Here is a 27,548-nt window from a genome sequence, read left to right as displayed (position 1 = left end):
AAAATAAATAAAAATAAAAAGTAAAAACACTTATCAAGGCAAGGGTAAAATATCTTTCAAGCACACATTAAGCCCAGGATGTCATTTTCAGTATAACACAAAAGAAAAATATTAACAACCAACCAAACAAAAAGAACCTCTAAACAAACTAGGAACAGGCATATCTTCTATCAGCCACAATGTGCCAAGCAAAAATTGTTAGACAAACAAAATCTTTTGCCATAATTTTGCCCATTACACCCATAATGACATGAAAATTTTTACTGGACATTGTAACAAAGCAGAAAGCTAAGAGAGAGACACCATAAAAACTGAAATAAAGAAAAAATATATAATTATTTGCTGACTGCCCAAGGTAAATTACTTTAAATTTTTTTAAACTTTGAAACTATAAACAAAATTTCTAAATATAGCAGTTCAATATTTAACTGCCTTTCTATTCAGATGAATACAAAATTTAAAACTATAATTGTTTTAAAAGATAAAATACAGTAATGTGACCTATGAAGTACTTGAACATAATAAAACATGTAAAATATAAAAAAGTTTTAAATGTTTAATAAAAGATACTGAGACAAAATAATGGAGAACTCCACTCACTATAGAAGGAAATAAAATTTTTATTTATATTCCAATTAAAGCAAAAGTATCACAAATCCAAAAAAATCCACAAAATTTCTGCAAAACCTGATTCTAATTTAAAAGGCAATTGTAAATGGCTAAGAAAAACCCAATGTTAAAGCAGTTAAAGCCTAGCATAGGAGGCGCAGTTTCTCACTCTGCAGGTGCTCCAGGGTTAGCATATGCTCCGAGTAACTATGATGATACAACAGGAGCCAGGCTATTGAATGCAGTCATAATTGCTTTACTTTCACTAACAGTGAATGCACTGACAGTTTCTCAGTGGACACTGCCAATGTACACAGTTCCTTCAAGCACCCAGGACAGGTTGCTTAAACATACCTTCTGTTAGGAAAAAAAAAAAAAAAAAACACATTCACCTTTGGATTAGTCTAGAACTTGAACGGCAGTGATAATAAGCTCTTACAGTAATTCAACAATGAAACAATCCAGCAGTGAGAAATCCCACTGTAGCTAAATGGAGTCTCAAATGACTTTAGATCTGTCATATATTTTCTTCTTACTCTGCAACTCATTTGTGTTAAGTAACAGTATAGTTAGATATAAAATTATAATGTTTTGATTGAATAATACCTTACAATTTATATCTATTACTAACATTAGTAATAATAATACTAGAAATTGACTGGGAGATGGCTCAGCAAATAAAACACTTGCCACTCAAGTATGAGACTTGAGTTTTGAATCTTCAACATCCATAGAAATGCCAGACATGTGGCAGCAGCCTATGATGCCAACTGCAGAAGGCAGAGACAAGGGGTCCCCAGAACAAGCTACCGAGCTGGAATGCCCATCAGGGTATGCTCCTGCCTCAATGAATACAACAGAGTGATCAAAGAAGATTCTTGACATGAGCCTCCAAATGTGCACATACAGCAGCATACATACATACAGTAGCCACCACAATAGAACATGCAGACACACCCACATGCATTCTCTACACAGAGAAACATGTAAGAAGTATAGTAATAGAAGACAATTTATTGTTTTTATTATATATTTCCAATTAGGCATTAAATATATTTCAATTAGTTAAAATCAGCATGACATCTTTATTAATTATCATAAATTATAAACCACTTTCACATTGTGGTGGGATAGTATTCTACTTTTCTTAGAAAATATTTAGGAAGTATAAGTTTGTTTTCAAATCAGAATAAAATTTCTTATAAAGATATTATGGTTAACTGTCAACGTGACAAAGTTTGGAATCACATAAGAGCTAGGCCTGTGCACTAGGTTCGGAGGGATTTCCTTCACTGAGGTGGGAATGCTCACTGTGGAGTAGCAGCATTTCACAGGTTGGGCCCTGGACTAGACAGAAAGTAGAGGAGAAGCTGAGCAAGCACGCCTTAGCTCACTGCTCTCTGCTCTCCACTACTGTTGTAAGTGATTTGCTACTTCAAGCTCCTGCCACCTTAACTTTCCTACAGGGATGGACTTTAGCCTGGAATTGTGAACAAAATAAACCCTTAAGCTTCTCTATTAAGTTGCTTTTATCAGGGTATTTTTCACAGCATCTGGAAAAGAAACTAAGACACAGGTGACTCTATAAACATGTTTTCACATCTACCTAAGGCACGGTGACTAATAATTCTGTGTTTATCATGCTAGCAATATTTAAAATTAAAATTAGAATTAAATTATTTCAATATGCTTTAAAATTCTAATACCAACAGTTTTAAATCTTCCTTTATGTCAAATTTAAAACTTCAAGCTCCTAGATGAATGTTGTCTGCTCTTAAAGCAACTGCATCCAGTTTTTTTTTTTTTTTTTTTTCAGTAGGCGGTGATCCATTTAAAAAGGAGGGTGAATAAGGAAGAAAAAAACAGGAGTGATCTGGTAGGGGCTTGAAGAGAGGAGCATATTGGGAGAGATAAATGAAACTTGGGGGGCCTCTTGGGGCAAGATAGAAACCTAGTTCAATGGAAACTCCCTAAAATCTACAGGGTGGCCTTAGTGAACTAGTATCCTAGTAATGGATTCAAAGCCTGAACCACCCATCTTCTGTAGCCAGGAAAGGTTTACTGTGGAGGAACTGGGACATCAACCCAGCCACTAAACCTTTGTCCTAGAGTTTGTACCACCTACAAGATGTGCTGGGTAAAGGCGGCATTGCACTTGTGACAGTGGCCAATCAATGACTGCTCCAACTTGAGAGCCACGCCATGAGAAGGCGCCCACACACGACACTGCCTGGATGACCGGGAACCAGAGGCTTCGTAGACAAGAGCGCTAGGATAGAACCAAAACAAGTGGCAAATGTAAAGTCAATGAAATGATTCCTAATGATAAATTCTCCTGTACTTGTACACCAGAGCCTAGTATAATCATCACCAGAGCAGCTTCATCCAGCAACTGATAGGAGCAGACACAGAGACCCACAGCCAAACAAATTAGGAGGAATAGGGGAGCAAGGATAATTTGAGCCAGAGGAATCAAGGACACCACAAGAACACAGCCATAGCATCAACTAAACAGAGTGCACTGGGGCTCAAAGAGACTGACTCAACAACCAGGGAGCCTGCAGAGGTCTGACCTAGGACCCCTGCACATATATTATAGTTGTGTAGCCTGGTCTTCATGTGGAACTCCTAACAGTATTATCAGGAGTTGAATCTGACTCTTTTGCTGTGCTTAGAACACCTTCCTCCTACTGGGTGCCTCATCCAGCCTTGATATGAAGTATATGCCTAGTCTTATTGTAGCTTGTTGTATCATGTTTGGTTGATATCCAAAGCTCTTTTATAGTGGGAAATGGAGGAGGACGGGTGGGAGGTGAAACTGCAGGCACAATGCAAGGTATAAAAGAAGAAAAAAATATTTTTTAAAAGCCCATTGAAATAAAGCCCCCTTTGAATAGGCACATGATTATTTAGGATTCTGTTAATATTCGTTCCTAATAAATACAAGGACAGAAACACTGTCATTATAACTTTGCAGCTTTAATATTTTTAAACATTCCTATTTAAAGATTAATCCTCATTGCTCCTAATACTATAAAAGTTGATTCAAAAATAGCTAACAAGCAACCAGCGATAAAGGAGATTTAAAACAGCTTTACAGAAAAGTTTTTCTAATCATGTTCAAAGAATAACTTATTTTGAAAATAACTTTAGGGCAAACTGTTTTTCCACTAAGAGATTATAAATACTATACATGTTAAGTGAGAGGGCATGCAATTTGTTTTTAATCTATAGCTCATTTTGTTTGAAAAGTAACATAAAAAGATATTTCATGTAATTCCTAACTTTAAACAAAACTAGAAAAAGTAAGCATAGAAGATCGTCTGGTAATTTCACACACGTACAGCGGCATAGAAGGACTCTCAGTAAGACAGTAAACATCTGTTGAATGCTACTAGCATTGAGTTGGCTTTAAATGGTTCAAGTAGAAACAAAACTCAATAACATTCTGAATTGAATTGCTTTAAAGCCCCATTTAGACCTTGTCACATTAACTCTATGTGTAACTGAAATCTTACTTGAAAAGGCAGTTAACAGCTGAAAATAAATAGATATTTTCATGAAAGCTACAGATAGAGAAACCTTGATTTGAAAGAATACTTTTTTGTATGTGCACATACTTATGTATATATTTATATAAATTAGTCAAATAAGCCACTAAGGATCCCTTATGTTGTTTCTTTACATACGCACTTGTTCAATCACTTATCCGTTGTTAATATGCAGATTCCTGAGATGCAATGAGAGCACTGAAGTCCCGGCTTCTCCTCAGCAATGTGGCTAATCAGCAAAGTGTGCTCTCAGTGTCTGAGGTGAGCAAAATAGAAGAAAGGCCTTCCTTAACTCACTTCAGACCCTCTGCAAACATCATTCAACAGTCAAATTCTGCTAGATCCAGGGTGTATGTGGAGGGCTGTTTTCATACATGTGTCTTTCCTGACTACACGGAGAGCGTGATAAAACACTATGCCCAACAGAACTGCACATGTGCACAATTTTATGTTGTCTATGTTCTGATTCTTTTCCTTAGACTATGGCTTGTATCTTTTTTTAAAGCTTTCCAAAAATAGGACAGTAGAGAATGGGCTATTTTGTGTGAGGCTTCTTTTCACCACATTTGTATTTGTGAGATAGATTCTACTTTATATTTCTAGTATTACCAGAAAATCATACAATTTGTTTATGTAGCGTTAGTATAAAATATATTTCATGTGTACTTTTCAAAAATGCAAAAAAAATTAAAAACATGTTGTTTCATGACACCTTTTGAATTTTACTGCAAAGACCTTGAAAAAGTTATTAATCAAAAGGTTTTTAAACACCTCACAGAATATTTCAGACAACTTCTGCACTACCTTAAACTATGCCATATTACTTTTAAAGTGCCTACAACTTAGCTTCAAATTTGATAAATACAGGAATACTGAAATATTGATGAAGTAAAACATACCATCTATATCTCCTGAGAGACTTTTATTTACCCATGTATTTACACAGGCATTTTTGTTCTGGGAATCAAGCCCAGGTTCCTTTTTATGCTGACAAACTTTAACTGCCCCAAGGGGAGGCAATAGTATTGCAGTATTAGTCCTTCAAACAGCAACACTGAATGGTTCTGTTATAGGCAAGCATTTTTCTAGTTGTTAGTCAATAAGTTTCCTGTATTCTTTACTTATCACTGAAAAATATAAACCACATATAGTTCATGAATTAGCAGTTATAGTTTCAGATAACTTTTAGTTTCATGAAGGTTTTAAAATTACTTTCTACAATAAATATGAAAGAGGAAAGAAAAATGATCAAACCTATAGAGAACAACAATACAGAATGGTAGTCGTCACAGCATTAGTAGTCACAACCTAGTAGTTCTAGATCCTACCAGGAAGTGAACTCTCCAGTTAGCATTAAGTAAAATACTGTGTCTAATGGTTAATCTTCATTATCAATATCCCCAAGCGGAGAAGCACCTACAAGGCTGGTGAAAAGTATTTGTGGGTGTGTCTGTAAGGGCATCTTCAGAGGAACGACAGAACAGGGAGAGGTATTCTGAACGTGAGCAACGCCAACTCATAGGTCGGGTACTCTGGTGGAAGCCAGCAGGACACAGGCATTTTTGTTTCTGCTTCTTCTCCTGCCATCCAGTGACCTGCTCTGCTCTTCCATGACATGTTGAATGCACCTCTAAACTCAGGAATCAAAAAAACAACCAAACAAACAAAAACAACCCTTTTAAGGTTGTTTCTGTCAGATACTGTCACAGAGACAAAGAAGTAACTGGTGTGTGATCACAGATATGTGAACTTGTCAATAGCAATGGCTTTGAAATATCAAGCTGAGAGTGAAAGCAAACACTAAGTTGGACCATTTCAACTGCTCAAAGGCACCCACTAACATCTCAATCAATATGACATCATAATTAGCATCTACATGGTTACAGAATTCTGGGATGGAATTCTGTAAAAGAATCACAAGATCGCGATGTGGGAACTAAGACCCAGGAGGAGCCAATCTGAAAAGATGAGGCAAAGACGGGAGACAAGCACTCTGAGTACGAGTTCACACATGGAACAGAAATGAGGCCAGTGGTGGCAGGCAGGATCTCCAAACAGGACAACATCAAAACCCAGTAGAGCCTCCCATGTCCCAGCTCAGGTAAAAATCAGGTAAAGAGTTCCTCCTCTCTGACAGCCCTGCTATTAGCAACTTGTCTTTCTGATTATCGCTTATATGTTTTTAAATTCACTGACTTGTGCTATACTTGTTAGATACTCAAATATGAACTTAAATACACATACTTCTGGCTTCTCTGGCATCGTCTACTATCCATTTAACTGCACATAAGGAACAGCCATTATTCAGTGAAATGAAGAAAGAATAACTACATGAGGATATAACACAATGGTCTAAACACAAGATTATTTTTACCTTTGTGAATATTAAAGAAAAAAAGCTCACAAGAAGGCAAGTTTTTACATCATAGGCCGCAAACTGCAATCATACTTAGGCAAACAAAACAGCACAATTCTTAGATCAAAAACAGTTAACAGCTAATCCTTGGAATATTTTCCATTTGGAAAATAGCCAGCTTCTGCTATTTATTGTCAAGTGCTGACTTCATAATTACTTCCTCAATATTTTCCATCTTGATTATTGCTGCTCTGCTAGGTGCTGAACTGTTAAGACCATCAGCCAATTGTTCAACATGGGGATAATGACTACCTAAGGTTTGGGAGCAATGAATCTACCAGGAACTTTTACTCAACGGTCTAAAATAGTTTATTTTAACTCAAAAAAAAAAATCTGTGCTGTTTTGGTATGATCTTTTCAAGCCCTTGATGAGTGTGAGTAGTGTCATGAATCAAGATGACAGTTCAATGTTTACTGAAGACAACCGCTACCTCTGGGTCCCTTCATAGCATCTGGTTCTGAGCTGATGTGGGCAGATAAGCAACAAGTCCTGGTGTGGGTAAAACACTGCTTCTTGTGATGTCACAGAACATAATCAGCCTAAGATGCTCACTTAGCAAGTAAGCCAATGCAGTCTCTCATAAGCAAAGCAAGGGAAGAGCCAGCCGCAGCCTCCCAGAGAGGATGATAGGAAGCATATTTGATGGGAGGGATCCTTTGGGAAGTTCTGTAAATAACTCTGTGTTCAGGAAAGAAAAATTATCTAGGTACACAAAACTCAGGGAAGCCCCTCTCCTGAATTCCTGCTATGCTGAATTCCTCCAGGTAAATAATTCTGTCTGCTCTGTAGAGCAACTGCCAAAGTTCCTAAATAACCTACCAAATGGTTGTATGGTCCTCTGGGAATGTATTTTCTTACACTGCCTGATACACGGTAAGAACTGAGTATTTGCTGAATAAGTCAGTATGTCCCAGCTAAAACGTACACAGTAAAAACCAAACACAGTCAGAGTCCATTCAACCCACGTAAACAGATGGAAAAGACACGCTCCAATGCCAGGCCCTTCACATGACAGGTCAGGAGATAAAACCCTTCTAAGCAACACTTAGATAGTAATGCATTTGTGAACATAATCACTAAACACTCTAGTGCCCAACAAAATGTGCACAGGGATTTCTAAAGGTCTAAAGGCCTAAAATCTCATTTTGTAAAAATGTGTTTCCACTTAAGAGGAAGAGGGCATCTGAAACCACTAAGTTCTATTTTCTCTCATTCCTATCACTTAAGAACAGCTGAACTGCTTTTTCTACTAAAAAAAAAAAAAAAAAAAAAAAAAAAAAAAAATTCAACTAGTAGAGTAAGTCTGAAAACAGGGATCCAGGACGGCAAAGCAGTGTGAAACAATACCCTACAAAGCTATTGTGAACACAACACTCAGTCTAGTCACTTTGGCTCTCAGTGTGCTATGATCAACTTGTGTTTTTTAACTTGTGTTTGCTTTTAACCTTATGGCTATGTTACTTGTATAGATGTTTTGCCTGCAGTGTGCCAGTACGCACATGCATTCAATGCTCAGGGAGTCTAGACGTGGTATGGGATCTTCCAGATCTGAAGTTCTACAAAATTGTTAGCCACCAAGTCAGTGATGAGACTAGACACAGGTCTTTGAGAAGAGAAGCTAATACTCTTAGCCACTGAGCCAGCTCTCCAGCCCCAAGTAAGAAGCAATTTTTAAACATTAAATATTCTGTGACTTTTTTTTTTACTCACTTCAAAGCTTCCTCAAATTTATGGGCCTTCCTCTGAGCATCTTCTTTCTCTTTATCAAGTTCACTCTGCAATTCATGAACCTACAAGAGAGAATTTATGAGATTTACTGGACAATAAGGATACTCAGAAGTACAAAAAACCCAACAATCTCAAATCCATTGTGATATGAATTTAAACTTACGTATTTCATGACAGAAACTTGCTTATCCACAGAATAAATTCAATATTCTACTTCCAATATTACTTTTCAGTTCAACACTAATAATTAGATTCTCTTATAAAGAACTTGGTATGTATTGACTTCAAAAAGCAACAATCACCTTGATAAAGGAAAGAAATTTCACATGATTGAGAAGACTAGGATAAATAGTGTCCGAATTAACCAGATATAGATGAGCTATTATGATGTCTTCCTTCCCTCAGTAGGATTTGTGCATCCATTGACCACCTTTGAAACACACTCCTTCATCATGGTGGCCTCCCTCTTGCATGTAGCAACCCTTAAGTGGATGAAACCCACTCAAACCACAAGGGTGAAAGAAAATATTTTTCACACACTCAAAACTGCAATATGGGTATTTCATGTGGACATGATGGTGATCTTAAAATATGGAAAAGAAAATTTTGAATAGCCAGACAGAAAGGGAAAAGTGAATGACTTACAGTTGTAACCACGAAGTTAGTAAGGCTGTAGAGCATCCCTGAGTGCTAAGAAAACTCTCACCTTGGTATATGAAAGTCCCATTTACAAATCTGCCAGCCACCATCACAGGACTGGACATGAATCTGCTGAACAGTGAGGCCAAAAAGAATGACAAGATAGCATCTCTCTCTCTCTCTCTCTCTCTCTCTCTCTCTCTCTCTCTCTCTCTCTCTCTCTCTCTCTCTCTCTCTCAAACCATGTCAAATACTGCATCAGAACTAGGCAAAAGTAAACGTTTTTAATCATTTTGGTTGGGACTTACTTAACTCAAATCCCACATATTTTTGCCCTTTCTTTTTTATAATTATCTTTAATTTTTCCCCTTGTATAAGGCAAAAAAGTAATAAAATCAAATATATTCCTTTAAACTAGAAGTGAGGCTGAAAAGGCAATTTTTCATGATAATATCAAAAAAACCTCTACTAAGTTTCTCTGATGGCAAAGCACTAAGTCAAGGCAGAACTGAGAGGCAGAGAAGACAATGCATGCTGAGACACTGACTGACCAGGAGAATTTTCGGACAAAAACCCCACTTCTTGGTACTGTAATGATCAATTTAACTCATAAATACTATTTTCTTATGATAAGAAGAATCACCTCATCTTAAAATATTTTACAACTAAATTTATTTTTCTCTGCATAGGAAAAAAAAAACCTCTTTTCACAATTTAACAGGCTCAGGCTTCAACTGCTGTCTTACTTCTTATAGATACTTGATATGTGTTACTCTGCTTGGCACAGTGCGAGAATCTTAAATTGGAATAGAAACAAACTTTGCACATTAAGTATTTGGGGGCAGAAAGAAACTTTAGTTAGAATGACAGGATAAGTTTAAATGTTCTTCTTCCTACTTCTCAGGTTGTTTAGCATGCTGTGTCTCAGTCCCCTCTACAAATGGGATCAACAATAATCTTATTAAGATTTCTGGTAAAAGTTAATGACATCAGGCAATGTCCTTGTAAATACTAGAACATAGGAATTTCTCAGTCGAGGTTAAACATTACAGCTAGAGTCAGATAGAACACTCTAAGTATCTCTCAATTACTTAAGATCATTAGGATGAGCAGTCACGATCTGCACAGTACACAAGGCTGACTGCCCTTTCAGAAAGCAGCCCTGGATGCCAAGCATTCTGAGTTCTTCTAAGTGCTCTGTATTGCTCACTACACACTCTTAACCTCTTTCATATGTTGGATCTACTAATTAATGATGGTTAGTGAGTGGCACCTTAATAAAAGTAACCATTTCTAAGACTTTCAGCTCCATTTCTGAAGGGAGAGGGACTTCTCGGGGTGAGGGAGATGGTCTCCCCTCTAGTCAAGAAGGCATGCACTGATGCACATTCTTGTAAGTTGTTCCTCACTTATTTTACTCTCTAAGTGCCAGCACCCCTGACCCACACTACAGCCGTCATTATGAGATGTTCTGGGTTTGTTTCCTCTTGACAGAATATTTTTGTATTGCATGCTTGAGATTCCTTTTAAATTATGGCTTTGGTTTGATCTATATTTCATATATTTGTCAGTAATATATAATTAAATACCATGCAAGTAATCAATGCATGCTGATTCTGATGGAGGACTACAACTTACTAATTGTGTTTTAATATTATATAAATCATTTTTACACAAAAGAAAAATAAAAAACATAGAAAATAAAAAAGATAATGCTACTAAAAACTATATTTATTTCTATTTCTTTTTCATTATATTCTCTTTTTTTACACAGACACTAGCTATGTTGCTCAATGGTATTGTGGAGTAAGATTTAATGTGATTTACTTTTAATATAGTTAATATTAAGGCACCTAATTTATTCTAAAACATGAGAATTTATTAATAAGTAGTTGATTTCAGTAGGTGTAAGCACACTGACTTAACATATACTAAATATGGTTTATAGTCCCTTCCATCCTCCAAATGTAGGGAATTAAAAAGGAGCATATAAGTGAGAAAAAGACCATAGATCATGGCATAGCAAAGAAACAAAGAGATGGGGCTGGCCCCAAAACCAGCGAGCTGGACACCACTGCTGCTTAACTCCTCTAATCTCCACAGCCTGCTGTTAACACTATGCATGACCTTGTTACATGATCTTATTAAATACTACAACAGCACAAATTTATTTTTCTCTTTTAACCTTGGGAAATTTATCTGTTTAAAAGAAAATTATGTCAGTAGAAATTAAAAATACAATCTAATATATTACATATAAAACTGCTGTGAACATGTTTAAATTATTTCAATATAATTATGTAAAGTACAATGAATGCTAAGCACTGGAAAAACTGCTTTAGTGTTTCAGAACTTACATTACATTTGTTAACAGTTACAAGAGTGATTTTGGGAAAAGTCAAGTCTAACACGGTTTAACCTGTGCATGTGAGCATCTGCCTCATGTTCTTCATTGGGTAAACAGCACCATTACTCTTTACTCCCAGTGCCTGTTTGGAAAACAAGCACTAGGTTATTTGTAGGAGGCAGGTGTTTCCTTACTAGTAAAATCATTTACTCCAGCAGTTTCCTGATTTAGCAGATTACGACACTTCATCAAACAATGACGGTTAGCTTTATGGCCTATTATTTGTTTGATGTTCAAAGATCTGAAGAGCAGACAACAGCCACCAGAGATCAATAAAGACCATGAGATAATATGTGTGTGCTTAAATTAGGGCCAGCATCTGATGCTGTTTCTTCCACCTCAAAGACTAGCGGGATGGTACGCTCCCATCCTGCTGCTTTCGGGCGGGAATGAGGAAATAATGTCATTCAGATGGTATTTCCTCCTCTGAACAGATATTCAGAAGCACATTTTATACGGAAAGTCACTGAATGTGCACACCTGTAACTCTCAAAACAAAAGTCGATCCACTCCATTTAGCTATCCAGTTACACAGCTTAGGACTATGTGAGATTTATGTTAGCCCTTTGAGATGTCAGAAGGATATTCCCTCAGGGGGTACAAGACATCAAATCTTCAAGGCTTGAGATCACAGCAGGTTTAATAAAGAAAGGAGAACAGATGTCAATTTAAAGGGAGAGATTATGGAATTAATTGTGAAACAAAAAGTGACACACTGAGGAACTTTTTCTTTTAACACAAACAAGCTCAGTAACAAGTAACAGGAACAAATACATATTTTTCTTCTACAGATTGTTGTTTTAAACAAGTCATGTTTACACTGAAAACAGCTAAGTGTATTCGGGTTATTTATTTAAAATGAGGCCAATTGACAGCTCATGGAAGATGAATAACTGCTGTTGCAATGCCTAATAGGTTTTAGATCTCCTTTCAGAGGTGGACCACAACAGGAATCAGCAGGTTACTGATAAAAATGAAATTATAACAGGCAGGTAGACATTGCCTTTCTAAAAAGAATACACTGGCCCCACTTAAACTCACAAGGTAGCAAGATGAAAGCCTGACATCCCCATCTTCATTCTGCATCTGCCTCCTTCACTTCTCAGGGGTCCCTCATTCACCTGTGCAGTAGTCAGGGTTCACCACTCCAGGAAAATCTACCTAGGAGCCAAGGCTCCCTAACTTACCTCACCCCCTTTAAAGCTAGAAGCACAAAAAGAAGAGGGACTGGGGGTCTTACTGTCTGCTTCTCACTGTCCTTGCTCTAGACCCCACAAAAGAGCTCAACAGTCTCCAGTCATTGTTCTGAACCTTGGACTCCAAGGTGAGCAAAGTCTAGCAGGACCAAGCACCTCCAAAGAGAGAGTTATCCACTGTATAGTCATCCACTATCGTGGAATCATAACTCGGAGCAGAACAGGCATTTCCAAGAAATCAGCTTGTCCTCTCAAGCAATAAAGACTTCTTCAGATTACTGTGCAGAAGAAGAGCTGAGACACTGGTCAAGCAGACCACAGCCTGACCAGAACTGCTTCATGGTGCATACCACTTGCCTCTCCATTTAAACTAAAGCTCACATTCATCCCCAGAAGACAGGACTTGTGTGGTCACTGACCCACATTTTCTGCTCCATGGATGAAATCTCCTTTCCCTGCTTTTCACTCCTCCTCAGCTCTGTAGTATGTTGGGAGGTAGAAAAGCCTATCTTCCTCAGCTGCTGCAAAGTGTACTTTTTCCTAAGCTCCATTTACAAAGAAATTCTCATGTTTCCTTCCTTTTCTCTATTTGCCTGGAAGAAAGGCTGACAGCAGAACCTTAGATTACTTGATGGCTAAATACAGTAATGAATACAGTAAAAGCAAAGGATATCTGGGGCTGTCTCCACAAAACAGCTCTCAGTGTGCCTCGTTCCTAGACAATAGCCCATCCTGTTCCACAGGCCAGCAGATGAGGGAACTGGCACAGACCACAGCAGGACAGGAGGAGACCAGAAAGGTGTCCATATGGGAGAGAAGCCAGAGGGCTACCCAGGGAGCAAGGAATAGCACACCCAGGCTAACCTGGGGTCTTACACAATGGAGAAGGCTTCCAGTAATCAATCAATCCCCCCCCCCAGCAAAATATTTAGGAAATTGCATTTCTCAGCAAAAGCAACTGAAAAGCTTCACTTAAACAAAAGACATTATTTCATATTCCTGTTCATATACTATTTTGTAGATATAAATATACTAAATACCTTACAATGCATTATAATAAAACTGCAGGAGTAAGAAAACAATTATAAAAAGCACACAAACAGTTCAGTATACATCAGAAGAAATCTTTTTTTGTAAGTCACAACACACTATCCTATACATCTCTTGGTGTGTTAAACTCTTGGAGGGCAGAATGACTAACAGCTGCAAGCCTCACCCTATCACCCAACATGATGCCTTGTCTGGTAGAAGCATTTAAAGTATGTCAGCTAAGCAACTAGAGGGACAAAAACAATGGGTTACAATGTGATTTTCGAATGCTACAATACATACCAGAGTTAGCTTTAATTTACATATGTTTGAATAGAAGGGTAAACCTCATTTTCAATTATATCTTATAAGTGGGTTCATTTGGCAAATATTAAAACTAAATAACAAAAATATCAAAAGCTTTGTTATTTCAACTCCTTTATTTCCCATGTCTTATAGCAAACCATTTCAGAACTGAAATATCAATCACAAATCTATAAATTGTCTGAAGTATTAAAGAATTTAGTTACTACTGATAATAGGAATATTAAAATACATTAAAAAATTGTTCATGGTTCTGAATGCTAAGAAGCTGCTAAGCTGTAAGTAGTCAATGCTCTCACTGTATTAGGGTTTTTGATTACAGATTTGAAGTTCTTCTAACATGGATGATACACAAGAATGCAATGGAAGTCCCAGTTATTTCAAACTTGTAGAAATAAAAAAAAAATCAAGCTGTTCATAAGAGAGGTTCAGTCAATGAGAATCTTCACTCACCCAACAGAATATAAAACTAGAGCTTTAATGTTGGTGTGATTAATAACCAAACTTGAAGCTGTTCATAAACATGAAAACTTAATTGGGTAACTGAGATTGATTTAGTAAGAAAATCACCTTTAAAGGATGGGGTAAATATATTACTTTATTAAATCAGCCTCCTTTACCTGCTGAAGTTGTTATTTTAAACGTTTATGTTTTCCAACTATATTACCTTTTTCTCATAGGTGTGTTTTAAATGGCTTTTTTCCATGTGAAACTTATTTTCTTGATCCTGTAAATGACAAATGTTTATTCTTAGTATGCTTTATATTGCATTTAGAGTCAATAAAATTAGTGACCTGATAAAAGCAATAAATGTAATAGATATCAAACTTAGAGTTACACATGTCATTTGCCTATCACTAAGAGAACCCTAAGCAGCAGACTGTCAAAGTCATGGCAGCTTTATATACCAAGATACAGGACCTTAGCTGTGGAAGGTGTTCCTGTCCTCAAGTACAAGGACCACTGTGACATTAAGATTATGAAACTAGGAATAAGCAACTAGCTAACTCCAAAACAACTTCATGTCCTCCTCCTTGATGCTCTGTGACTGAGGAAAATGAAAGTGCTGAGAAAAAGAGAAAGGGAAGAAAGACTGTGGAGTTTGAGAACTTCAATGGGAGGTCTTTCTAAAATAATACACTTACATAAGAGATTTTTTTTTCACATCAAACAAAAATTTGATGGCATAATAAACTAGTAAGATATGTAGAAAGAACAGCAAACAATATATTTATACTTATAGACTTTAATATAACTCCTATTCACACCAGTGCCCTTAAGCACTTTATTGACAGTATACCAAATAATAAATATAAGACCTACTTTAAAAATATTTAACATTAAAATATTTAATTTATATTTAATATATTTGAATAATTTCACTTCAATTTAGCATACAGCATATTAGATATCAGTATGGCCTTTTTAAAGACCATATATTAGTGGAATTTCTTCCTTCCCCACTTCTACTCTGCTCTGCTACCCACAGTCCCTCTTGTTCTCATCTCCCAAATTATTTCCTCTTTCATGCTCCAAATGTGCTTTTGTCCGATCCCTGCTCTTCACATAACCCATCTTTACCATGTATTGGTCTCCTTCCCTGTTTTCTAGCTTTTTCTCACATCCATACCCCCAACACACAGAGATGCACACATTATGGACCGTCACCTACATACATATGCAAGAACACATTCAAGGTTTATTTTTATGCACTTGGGTGGCCCTGCTTTATATTACAAGGGCCAAATTCGTCTATTTTTCTGAAAATTTTAAGAACACTCTACACTTTTACCAGTTGTGAGTCTCTGTTTTAACCATTGCATGTAGCTAAAAGACTCTTCTCTGATGAGGGCAGTGAGCCATGCCAGTCTGTGAATACAAAGATGAATATTTACAGTGGGTAGGCAGAGCCACTTAAGAATTTTGGGGTAGTTGAAAAATTCTATTCCTAGACTTGGGCAGTCAGTACAAGAATGCTCACCTTATATAAAATTATTTGTTCCACTGTCTATTCTGTATTTTAGTTTTTGCAATCTCAATAAAATAAATTAGAAAGATTTTAATTCTAAACTAGTTTCAAAAGAGATCTTTCAAATCAATTATCTTTTATTCTCTACATGCGAGTATCTTCATTTGTTAGGTAAAGCCAGCAATACACTCAGAAATGGCTATGTCCAGAAGGACTTTTTCCAAGTTATTTTTTAAACTGACTCTCATTTGTAAACATAGACCACTACAGTAAAGGAACTGGGCCCAGTGACCTCGGTAAAAATAAAGAACTCACTTTTACTTGCTGTTTCCTCTGAAGCTCCGATTCCTGGACCTGCTGCTTTAATTGAGAGATGTTGTGTTCTAACTCCTCAATCACACCAGATGTCTAGGAGGGTTGTAAGAGCAGAAGAAGGCAGAGCATTGAGTTTCTGCACCACTGCACAGTTCTGGTTGACATAAAGCCCATTTACCCCTGAAAGTTCAGTCAGAATTTAAGTTACCTATGTCTGAGTGAAAAAATGGTTTTAAAGACAATATAAAACTTAAATCTATTGGAAGTACACTGTACGAGGGATATCAAGCTCAGCAGAAACTAGAGTAACATTTGAAGCCAAAATTAGTATTTTAAAGTAAAAATGTAAATTAAAGTCTGCATAGTATTTAATGCTAAGAGCATGTAAAAATAAGTTTAATTTTTATGGAAATGTTTAAAATTTAAGAAATAAGAATAAAATAAAACAAACATTTCAAAGTAAACCACTATATGTGTGCAGAAACACTTCAGAAAGCATTTCTAAGAATTCCTTCTTTAAAACTTTAGTGCTTCAGGTGAGCATCAAGCAAAACCTGCTACTGAGTGCTGTGTGGGCTATGACACATTCCGTGCTTTCAGCTTCCTAAAGAGCATCACGTGTTTTGAAGTCTGGTTGTTTCTAGAACAGAAGGAAGGGCTAATCTCGAATGGAAATGACTGGCGGACTCAGCCCTGCCCATGGCGAACGCCTGTGCGCTGCAGCTGCCTGTACAGTACCTTAGAGGTTGAGAATGCCTGCTCTTGTCTCAGGAGGTTTATGTCAGAATCACATTTGGTTTTTAATAATTTCATATTTTGCTCATAGTCATTTACAAGATGTTCTTTCTCTTTATGTAGTATGTTATGCCTAAAACAATAAGATAAAAAATAATGTTTTATATTTTTGGAACCAATCTCTAAAATGGAGATCAACTAAACTAATAATCAACTAAATTTAAATAAGTTCTCTTTTTATATATGAAGTGAGTATCCATATTTTCATCAACTGGTTTCAAACACTAGGTTTTAAGTATCTTAAAAAGATGCTTTATTGCACAAAGTCTGACCCACTGGCAGGTCACCCATAGGCAGGCTCGAGCTCTCGCGCAGGCAGCTGTCAGCACTACCTTTTCTTTAACTCCTGTAGTTCACTACATGTTATCTGGTAGCATCTTTCCAGCTCCAATTTCTCTTGGGTCAATTTCTGCCTCTGTAGATTGCTGTTCTCTGCTTCTCCCATCAGTTGCTGGACACGGCCCTCCAGTTCTTTGATCATGTGGTTCTACAAAAACAAGTCATTAGGAAAACCTCTCACTAGCTTTTCAGCCATATAATGACCACCATGAAGAAATATATTAGAGTAATAAGAGCAAATAAGCCTTAATCAATATTAGTAAAAAATAAATCTCTAAAGTAACTTGTTGTAGTTGGTTTGTTTGAGACAGGGTTTCTCTGTGTAGCCTTGTTTGTCCTGGAACTCTCTCTATCGACCAGGTTGGCCTCGGACTCAGATCCGAGTCTCAGCTTCCTAAGTGCTGGGATTAAAGGCATGTACTACCACCACATGAAGTATCACCTTCTTACCATAAAATTAACAGCATGTTTACATCTATCCAATCATTCACTCATTTGTGGAATATTCCCAGAAGAGTAAAGAGACCGGTGCTCCCTCGGGTCGATAGCAATCCCTCTGCATCTCCTCATTATAGTTCAGCATTGTCCCTTTCACTTAAGGTTAATCAGGTTATTTAAAAAGTATATAGGAATATTTTATCACATAAATCCTTGTTTCATCTGTTACATTTTTCTATTTCATTTAAAGAAGTTTTCTATTCTTCTAGCGAATTCAAAAGTATCATTCATATAAATTGCCTCTTTTTTATTTGGTATTTAAGCTATTTTGAATTTTTCACTTTGGCAGGGCTGCATTTAAACCCTGAATAAAGGTGTTTATGAGCTTCTAAATGCTTTATTCAAAACTGCACTAAGCCAGCATTAGCTGAGTAACAACTGGTTTTCATTTTAACAAACACTCTTCTAATGAATGCAAGTAGGAAAAGGTTCCCGTGGTACACCATCCCTACTATTTTTCCACATCAAAAAGTTAAGATAAAGTTTAAACATCACGGGGGGAAAAAATATGGCGTCAGCTACTCGCGTTATCCAAAAGCTGCGGAACTGGGCATCTGGGGACTCAGCCACCTCCTAAGCTCCCGGTGGGCCCCAGTCACAAGCTGTCCAACAATTACTACTGTACTCGTGATGGCCACCGGGAAATGGTGCCTCCCTCAATCATCATGTCCTCACAGAAGGCCCTGGTGTCAGGCAAGACAGCTGAGAGTTCGGCTATGGCAGCCACTGAGAAGAAGGCAGTGACACCTGCTCCGCCCATGAAGAGGTGGGAGCTGTCCCAGGACCAGCCATACCTGTGACCTGCCCTAGGCTACCTTGCTGAGTCTCCAGGGCCACAGGACTGCATTTCCTCCTTGGATTCCTGTGGGGAGAGTGTGACCTAATTAAACATCACTGTTAAACTACAACATGCTCTCTTCATTTCACCTTTTCTTCATTATAAAACTGAATAAATTGGTGAGTTAAATTTTGGTGCAACAACTTCCAAATATGTGAAATTAAAAACAGCATATTGGTGAACTTGTTTACCATGACAGAGCACATGTGTAGCTCCATTCTAGTCCACTGCGTCCTCTCTGCCTCTGCTGAGCTGAGAAACTCCTGTAGAGAGTTAGAGCCCCTCTGAGGGCACTCCGAACTACCTTCCTGCATAGGGACTGTGACAGAAACAAGAAAGAAACTTTGCTCTCCAGTTTTATGTGGCAGGCACCAGGGATCTGCACCCCTTCTTCTGTGGAATTGGTGAAAAGGAGACAATGTCTAGGAAAGGTAGAACTGCACCCCTTCTTCTGTGGAATTGGTGAAAAGGAGACAATGTCTAGGAAAGGTAGGACTGCACCCCTTCTTCTGTGGAATTGGTGAAAAGGAGACAATGTCTAGGAAAGGTAGAACTGTACCCCTTCTTCTGTGGAATTGGTGAAAAGGAGACAATGTCTAGGAAAGGTAGGACTGCACCCCTTCTTCTGTGGAATTGGTGAAAAGGAGACAATGTCTAGGAAAGGTAGAACTGCACCCCTTCTTCTGTGGAATTGGTGAAAAGGAGACAATGTCTAGGAAAGTAGAACTGCACCCCTTCTTCTGTGGAATTGGTGAAAGGAGACAATGTCTAGGAAAGGTAGGACTGCTACCCCACCTTAGGAGCCCAAGAGCGAGAATCCTGCTTATGAATGGTGGCCTATAGATCATCACCCTCTCATTAAGAACATGTAAGAGACACAGAAGTCAGTCAGAGACACATCAGGAAGCTGCTGTGATACCAGGGCAGACTGGGCTAAGGAAGAGGAGGAGTCACAGGCTGGGCCAGCTCTAACCTGTACTCCCCACCCTTCCTTTGTTTTTCCTTTCTTTTTTAATCTTAGAGGCATTTTCTCATCTTGGATGAGAACTGGACAAGCAAGAAACTCAAAGCAGGAGGTGGCCAAGGCTGCTGAGTCTTGAAGTAGCAAAAGCTCTCAAAAGAACACTGCACAAAGTGAGGTTTGGTCACTTTATACAGACAGAAGACAAGAATTCCAAAGTCAAGATAAAGATTGCCCATTTTCAAAGAAAGAAATGAGTAGCTATTATAAACTGTTAGAAAGTAATATGGTTGCCAATGAAATAAATCAAGACCTAGGGGCTGAACTGGTACAGTTAAACCTACAGACTTTGCTTAAGATAAAAAGGTCTCCATTGACCAGAAAACAATCTTTTTCTACTATATTGATAATTAAATATAGTGAAGAGAAGAAGAAATGCTCACAAGAAAGTACAAGCTACTTTTTTATAAGAGAAGAAAAAGAAATAAGAGACAGATATCCACTGTTTTAGTATAGAAAGTGACAGACATTGAAACAATACTGTGATCTCAAATGTCAGCTGTCACTGATGATAACAGTGATAATGTGAACAAAAAATTTTAATTTGGGTATTAATCAACTTTTAACACTGTATGGGACCTAAATAAGATACTTCTGAGTAAGCTGTAGCCATTGGTTATACCTGCTAATTAAAGCTATCTATGCTCCAATAAGAAAATAACAAATTTGTTGAGAATGTGGAGAAATTGAAAATCCTGCATAGTACTGGAAAGAATATTATACTAATGAAAGTAACCTAAGTCCCAAAAGACAAACTCTGCATATCCCCTCAAATACAGATCCCAGACTAGAATTTTTAGATAACTGGATCTAAGTTGGAGTATCAATAGGAGCCAGTTAGCAACAAAGGAGCCATGAGGTTGGGAAGTCAGTGAGATGAGGGTGGAGACAGGAAAAGCAGAAGAGGGCAGCTAAGAGAAGGAAACGCCAACACTGGGTAGGAATAGAGAGACAGGGGAAGGCAGGGAGAGGTAGTCAGTCAAAACTAAGGAGATATGACAAACATAAAAGCATGTTACTTTATATGCTAAATAAAAGTACAACTTTAAAGAACACGAAGTACTCTGTATACATGGTTACCTTTGTTCCCGGAAGTCATAGATTTTCAAATCAAAATCTTAGCACCAAATATAGAATACTCCCCTATGAGTTTTTGGCTAGATAATCTTCAGAGTTTCCAAAACCAATCAAAACTATTACCACTGCACACTACAACTAGAATAAAACACTATTGCTAAAGCACTGCACTCAGATAAAGAATACAGAAAAAACCAAGCTGGTACTCAGTTGGAAGCTTCTCCCTGCTGGCTGACATTTATAGATTCATAGTGCTAGAAGGTGCTATTCAGGCTATAAGGGAGAAAAGTGATGATCCTCAGCTATAAACCAAGAGAGCTAGAATCCTGAACTGCTGACAGGTACAATATGCTGACATATCACCCCCTCTAACGCCCAAGGAACACTAGAAGAGGATGTAGAGAGACTAAGAAGCACACAGCTGAACACCATCTTCTGGATAGAAGGCCAGTGCAGTTGTGAGCACAGCAGCTGTGACTCTGCACAGGCCTGACATTGACAGAGTTAGAGATCAGTGGAGGGAATGAAGGGGGGATGAAAAGAGATAAGGTAAAGAACGGAGACAGGTGGAGGGAGAAATAACGAATAGAAAGAGGAAGGTGGAGGGAGGGAAGAGTAGAAGGGCAGGAGACTAGTTAGGAGGTGAGTTAGTGGGAATCAAAGGAGCATGCCAGAGGGTAGTTTGAGAATTACTGTAACCACAGAAATTGCATACATGTATGATACTGCCAAGAATTTTTAAAGCAATGAAATAAAAACCACTGTTTTAGGAAGACTTAAGAAGTTATAAACACAATGAAAAATATTGTATTGTTTGCTTTTCAAAAAATTTCTAAAAGTACAACTAGCAAATGATTTAGCAATCTGACTTCCACAGGTGCCTACCCACTCTGCTCACTGCAAACGAAGATCTGAAGATCTGCTGGAGCCCGTGTTATCCGGGAGCTACCCCAGCCCTAGGAATCAGCTGGACAATACTCTGTATGTTAACGGTACTGTTGTGATGGTGTTTATGTTATTTAACAAAAATAAAACAATAAGGACAAATTAAAAAAAAAACAGCAGCCATAACACACCACAATATCTTCCCAAACCAAATCCCTAAGACTTCATGGGCCGTCGATATACTATGATGAGGAAGATAAGAATAACTACCAGTGAGTTCTCACTGTACGTCAGTAACCACAGAAAGTGTCAACAAGCAGTAGGCTACTTAAGATTCCCCCAAATGATGAGGATAATTACTAATATAATTTTAACTATGAGAAAACTAAAAGTTAGTAAACTTGTCTTGCCCATACCTTCTGGGAATATGCAAGCATCAGAATGGAAACTGGTGTAAGATCTAACCCAAACCCACTCCATGTGTCCATCATGTTAGCACCAAATTAAAGGTACTCTGCTCTAACATGACAAAGTGAACATGTAGAAATGCTTTGGGAGGAGAGGTCATTTTATTACACAAGGTGCACAGAGAAAAGCAAGATGGCATGCTGAAACTACCTAAGGTATTTTTCTTATCCTCATAAATTACTTTTGCTGTTAAAGTTTGTTGTTGGTGATTGACTGATTGGTTGGTTGTTTTATCTGAGCATTTGCTATCATGTACATATGTTTACCACATGCATGCTTGGTATCCATGGAGGTAAGGAGAGGGCATTAGATCCCCTGACTAGACTTACAAGCATTTGTGAACTTCCATGTGGTTCACTGGAACCAAACCCAGTTCTTCTACAAGAGATGACTCAATCTCTCTAGTCCCCTTTGGTGTTGCTCCTGTAACCACGACTGATGACGATAGCATGGTCTTGCATGAGTAACGTATGATGACAGGGGTGAGGTAGGGAATGGATCACTGCTAAGGTCCTTTGAGAGCATCTCATTGCAAGTGAAATAAGACTAAAAAAATTAATAGATAATCTTCATAGTTGTAAAAATAGCAACCCATTGCCACGAAATTTCTCTAGCTCATTACCCAGTCATGTCTTGACTATAGTATGCCTTCGTAGGCTTAGATTAATGTAAAATACAAGAAAAATAAGCTTCAAAACAGCAGGGTTTTAATTATTTATTTTAGGATTGTGTGTGTGTGTCCCCATGTCCATACGCATATGTATGTAGGGGTGCCTCCAAAGGACAAAAGAACATGTGGGACCCACTGAAGCTAGGAGTTACAGGCAGTTGTGAGCCAACCAGCATGAGTGCTGGGAACCAAATTTGGATCCTCAAGAAAAACAACAGGCACTCAAAATGACTAAACCAATCGGTTTATCCCCCCCCAAAAAAATCCATTTTAAAATATATAGGGGATGATGTAATGCCTTAGCAGTTAAGAATACTAACTGATCTTGCAGAGGACCCAGGTTCAGTTCCCAGCCCCCACATGATGGTTCATAGATAAATATAATTTCGATTCCAGGTGAACCAATACATTTTTCTGGTCTCCATGTGCTCCAGAAACTCCCACAATGCACATGCAGAAATGTGAGTAAAATATTCAAGTACATGGAATACCCTAGAAATAAAATTTCCCCTATCATTCCCTGCCCAATCTTCTAAGTAGCAATGTTAGTAGGTCTGTAAGTGGGTAAGTATTTGATTACCTTCATATGTCTTCATCTTAAACTTCATTGAGTAAGTCAACTATATACAGTATAACTAAAACCTAAATACTCATAAATAATCTCTATCCTGAATTTATTATGATTTCTGTAGACTGAGTTTTTAAAATTCTGACAACTTATGTTTATCTTTGCATAACAATCCCTATTCTGGAATGAAATTATAAAAAGTATGTTCCTAATTATTTCTTAAATAATGACGATAAAGAGGAACAATACCCCCGCCTTCCCCTGCAGCATGGAAGTCAGTTTATGCCACTTCAAAGTACAGTTCATATCTGATGTCCTTGCTGCCTACAACACACCTAAGACCAGCTTTTCCTAGATTATTAAAGATTATACCTTCCCTTAGCAAACAATTCAAAGAATGTAAGAGAAAAATGTTATGGGTGGAAAACAGATCATCAATGGGAAGGTTGATAGGTAAATAGGTAGGCAGATGTCAGTTAGGTCCAACAACAATTTTAAAAATGAGTAAAAACAGTCTACTTGGTAGTAGTGACTGTGAGGATTGACAGAGATTATGTAGTCCTGAGCCTGAGACAAATAGATCCTCAGTAAGGAGACAAAGAATGGAAGTCAGAAAAAGGATTTAGAAATAGAAAAGGAAAAAAGCCATCAATCAAGCTAGGAGAAGAGGAAAGAAAGGAGAGCCAGTACAACTGAGAAGATAGAGGTAACTGATACAGCGGTTCTTGAGAGTGAACACGTGTAGAACTAGCTATTGGCAAAAGTTGGTGTGATTTATGAGATGCAGACAGGTACTGATATTAAGTCAGTTTCCTCTGCATTAAGCTCTATATTTAATGAACATGTTTATACAGAGTGACATTAACTTTTTAAATTAAGAAGAATGTGTGGTGTCAGCTATTCTTTATCTTAAGCTCTTGAGTACACACTGATTTGTACACAATTCTATACTACAGTGAAGAAGTTTTTAGTACATAATGTCAAAAGAAAAAAGAGAGCAGAGAGTAAATTATATTATGAATGTCTGAAAAAGTCAAATCTATCTAAAAAATTAATCATATTGTCCTGGTTAGTTTTATGTCAGCTTGACACAAGTTAGTATCAAGGGGGAGAGAACCTCAATTGAGAAAATGCCTGCAAAAGATCCAGCTGTAAGGCATTTTAATTAGATTGATGGAGATGGCCCGACCATGGGGGTGGTACCATCCTGGGCTCATGGTTTAGGTTCTATAAGAGAGCACATATAATCTGAGCAAGACACAATGAGCAAGCCAGTAAGCAGCACTGCCTCATGTCTTTGCATCAGCTCTTGGCTCTAGGTTCTGATGCTGTTGAGTTCCTGTCTTGATGCCCTTCAATGATTGACTACAATGTGGAAGTGGAAGACAAATAAATCCTCCACAATTTGCTTTGGTATGGTTTTTCATTATAGCAATAAAAACCCAAACTTAAGACCTATACTATACAAGAGTCTGTCTGTCTGTCTGTCTGTGTGTATACACACACATATTTTTTTAAATAAATTTTCTCATATGGGCTGACAATGGTTCCTCCAAAAGACAAAGACCATCTAACAAAACACTAACACAAAGCACAAGTTTGAGCAAGTTCTGTCTAAAAGACTCCCAAACATTAGTTTACTACTATTGCCCATGATTGCACCCACAGATGCAGAAGTACTTACAGTTGAGGATACCATGTACTTCAGCCCAGAGGCTACTGAGCTGTTCTAAATACCCCCTCCCCAGATGCAGTTTTCCAGGAGCCATGTAGACTTTCAAAGAAGGAAAGTAACCAGCAGCCTCACACAGCTATGACACCTATGAACTACATGCATAGCACAATAAAGTCAAGGTTGTAGTAGTGGTGAGAATACACTGGTGGTAATTAACAGCTCTCTAATTGGACTTAAGGCTCACTCAACAAGAGGAAAAACATGCATGATACTGAAAACCTAGCCACCTTCCTAGTGAAGTCATGATACTGGAGAAGAACCTAAAGTACCATGCTACTAAACCAGCACGATCCCTAGCTACACTCTTAAATATTTGTCCTTATGCCCACAGGTAAATGTATTTCTCCTTACTCATCAAGAAGTCTTCTCTCTGCAACAGGCAGTGATTATTATAGAAAACCACAACCAATTGAAATGCAAAGCTGGGGAGACAAGCCCTAAGAAGACATGAATTTGAAAGATGGTGAGAAAGAATATATGGGAGGGTTTGAAAAAGAAACAGGAGGAGAGAAATAATGTAATTGTATTATAATCTGAAAACTAAAAGAAATAAAGGAAAAAGTCTACAGGCCTGAATGAAGCACAACAACATTTGACCAAAGTCATCTTTGAAAGACAATAAAAAGAGCTGAAAGGTTATAAAATACTGGAGCCTTAAAACTGAGATATAAGGGGCTGGGGAAATGACTTCATGGTTAAGAGCACTGACTCCTCTTCTAGAGGTCCTGGGACCTACACGGTAGCTCACGACCATCTGTAATGGGATCTGATGCCCTCTTCTGGTGTGTCTCAAAACAGCAACAGTGTACTCACATAAATAAAATATAAAATAAATAAATCTGTTTTAAAACTTGAAGATAAAATACAGAAGAAGGATACTGATGCAAATTCCTGTTTTCAGGCTGTAGAGGACGGTACAGGGGGTTGGTGGTATACCACAGAACCAGGGATAGGTTCTGTAACTACAGAAATGAAAGGTTATCTTGGATACTGGAATATGCTCCCACACTGGGAGTTCCTGCTTGGCAATCAAAGAATAGGTTGCACTTCTTAAACGGACATCATTTAGAAGCAGAAATTATGAGCATTAGATCAAAAGTTCAGTTCTTGATCGTCAAAACAATTGCATGTGACAGATATGGAGCAGAGATGACAGAGCACAGCAGACAGAGTTAGAGACGCAGCAACAATGTTGTGGCCATTGTCAACGGTCAGCTATGGGAACAGAAGAGATGAGATTCAGGAAGAGTTTCAGAGAAATAAAACAATGATTCAGGGGAGAAAAAACTAAGACAAGATAAGTGGCAAAGAGTACAAATCTTTCAGGTTTGACTCTAACGTGCTAACAAAATGATTTAAAAAATGGAATTAGACAACTTTAAATGTGAGAAAGTTGTAATAAAGTACATGATCTTGGTATGACATACCTTGTATGTGATTTCCGTAAGTCTTAGCAAGTATGGAAATGTACTTTACACCCTCTGTGAGGGTAATAATGTAAAGTATGAGGATGGGAGGACCAGGGATACAGCTCAGAGGCAGAACTTACCAATACTCAGTTCCTAGCACAGGGAAACAAAACACTCGGGACTGGAGATAATGTTTTAGTATATCTGTTTAAAAATAGAAGTTTAATCTTTAAGAATCCTTTTAAATATTTCTGCCAATGTCAAAAGACATAAGTTGCCTAGACAAAATTACAGTGAATGGCCATAAAATAAAACAAGAATTTAACAAAAATCTGAATGCACAGTACAACAGAAGACTTAATTCCCCGTGGCAGTCTTGTCTTCCATCCTGGGCCAGGTCTTGCACTACCTGGCTCAGTCATTAAATCGGGAGCTGCACACACTGATGAGGCTCTGCATCAAGCTCTGCTTCTCCCACGAGTCTCTACGTTTATTATTGTTCACAATGACAAAACTGAATGTACCTTATAAATTCAACTTTAAGCATGCTTCAAAGTTTAAAAGACAATGAAATTTCTCTGACAGTGACCTTATGTCCAAAATGTACTTTTCTGTCCAATTAGATAAAATTAAAAATTCTGTGAAAAAGATTTATCCACTAATATTATTTAATTAACAAATTATACCAATGGGGGTAGAAATGGTTGTCTAATCATGTAAATTTCTTAATACTACTAAACCTTACACATACGTGTTTAAAACACAAAACTTGGTTTAAGTATATTTTGTCCAGATTTTTAAAAATGTAGAGAAAAATCCCCATAATCAATTTGGATACTAAACATATGAAACACTTAAAATCTAGGAAAAGTATAACTGATTTTAAAAATGGGTCAAGAGCAGTTCCCAAAGTTTTAAATATTGGTGAGAAGGAGATCTGAGCAGCCAGGGAGCAGAGATCTCTGCCGAGTGCACACAGAAAGCACGCCCCTACCCTGCCTGATCCAGGGACCAGGAACACAGCATTGGGACCTCTGTTCCCACCCGGCGACTTTGGGGCA

The 27,548-nt window shown here is 37.7% G+C and overlaps 1 protein-coding gene and 1 pseudogene across 2 annotated transcripts in view; one reads left to right on the top strand and one right to left on the bottom strand.

The window, feature by feature from the left end:
* The window catches only part of CEP112 (centrosomal protein 112), a gene marked incomplete at its 5' end in the record, with an annotated part of 392,261 nt that overhangs the window by 267,211 nt on the left and 97,502 nt on the right, over positions 1 to 27,548 (bottom strand). The window contains 5 exons of the mRNA XM_080924200.1: positions 8,288 to 8,367; positions 14,568 to 14,627; positions 16,185 to 16,277; positions 16,923 to 17,052; positions 17,312 to 17,466. Of these exons, the coding sequence (XP_080780326.1) occupies positions 8,288 to 8,367; positions 14,568 to 14,627; positions 16,185 to 16,277; positions 16,923 to 17,052; positions 17,312 to 17,466 (518 nt within the window). The remainder of the gene's footprint in view (positions 1 to 8,287; positions 8,368 to 14,567; positions 14,628 to 16,184; positions 16,278 to 16,922; positions 17,053 to 17,311; positions 17,467 to 27,548) is intronic.
* On the top strand, positions 18,325 to 18,690 carry LOC308426446 (NADH dehydrogenase [ubiquinone] 1 alpha subcomplex subunit 7-like; annotated as a pseudogene). Its single transcript has one exon. The product of its transcript is annotated as an NADH dehydrogenase [ubiquinone] 1 alpha subcomplex subunit 7-like (transcript).

Source organism: Micromys minutus (genome assembly GCF_963924665.1).
Source record: "Micromys minutus genome assembly, chromosome: 10".
Taxonomy (NCBI): domain Eukaryota; kingdom Metazoa; phylum Chordata; class Mammalia; order Rodentia; family Muridae; genus Micromys; species Micromys minutus.
Note: the sequence above shows the minus strand (reverse complement) of the source record. Positions and strands in the feature narration are given on the sequence as shown.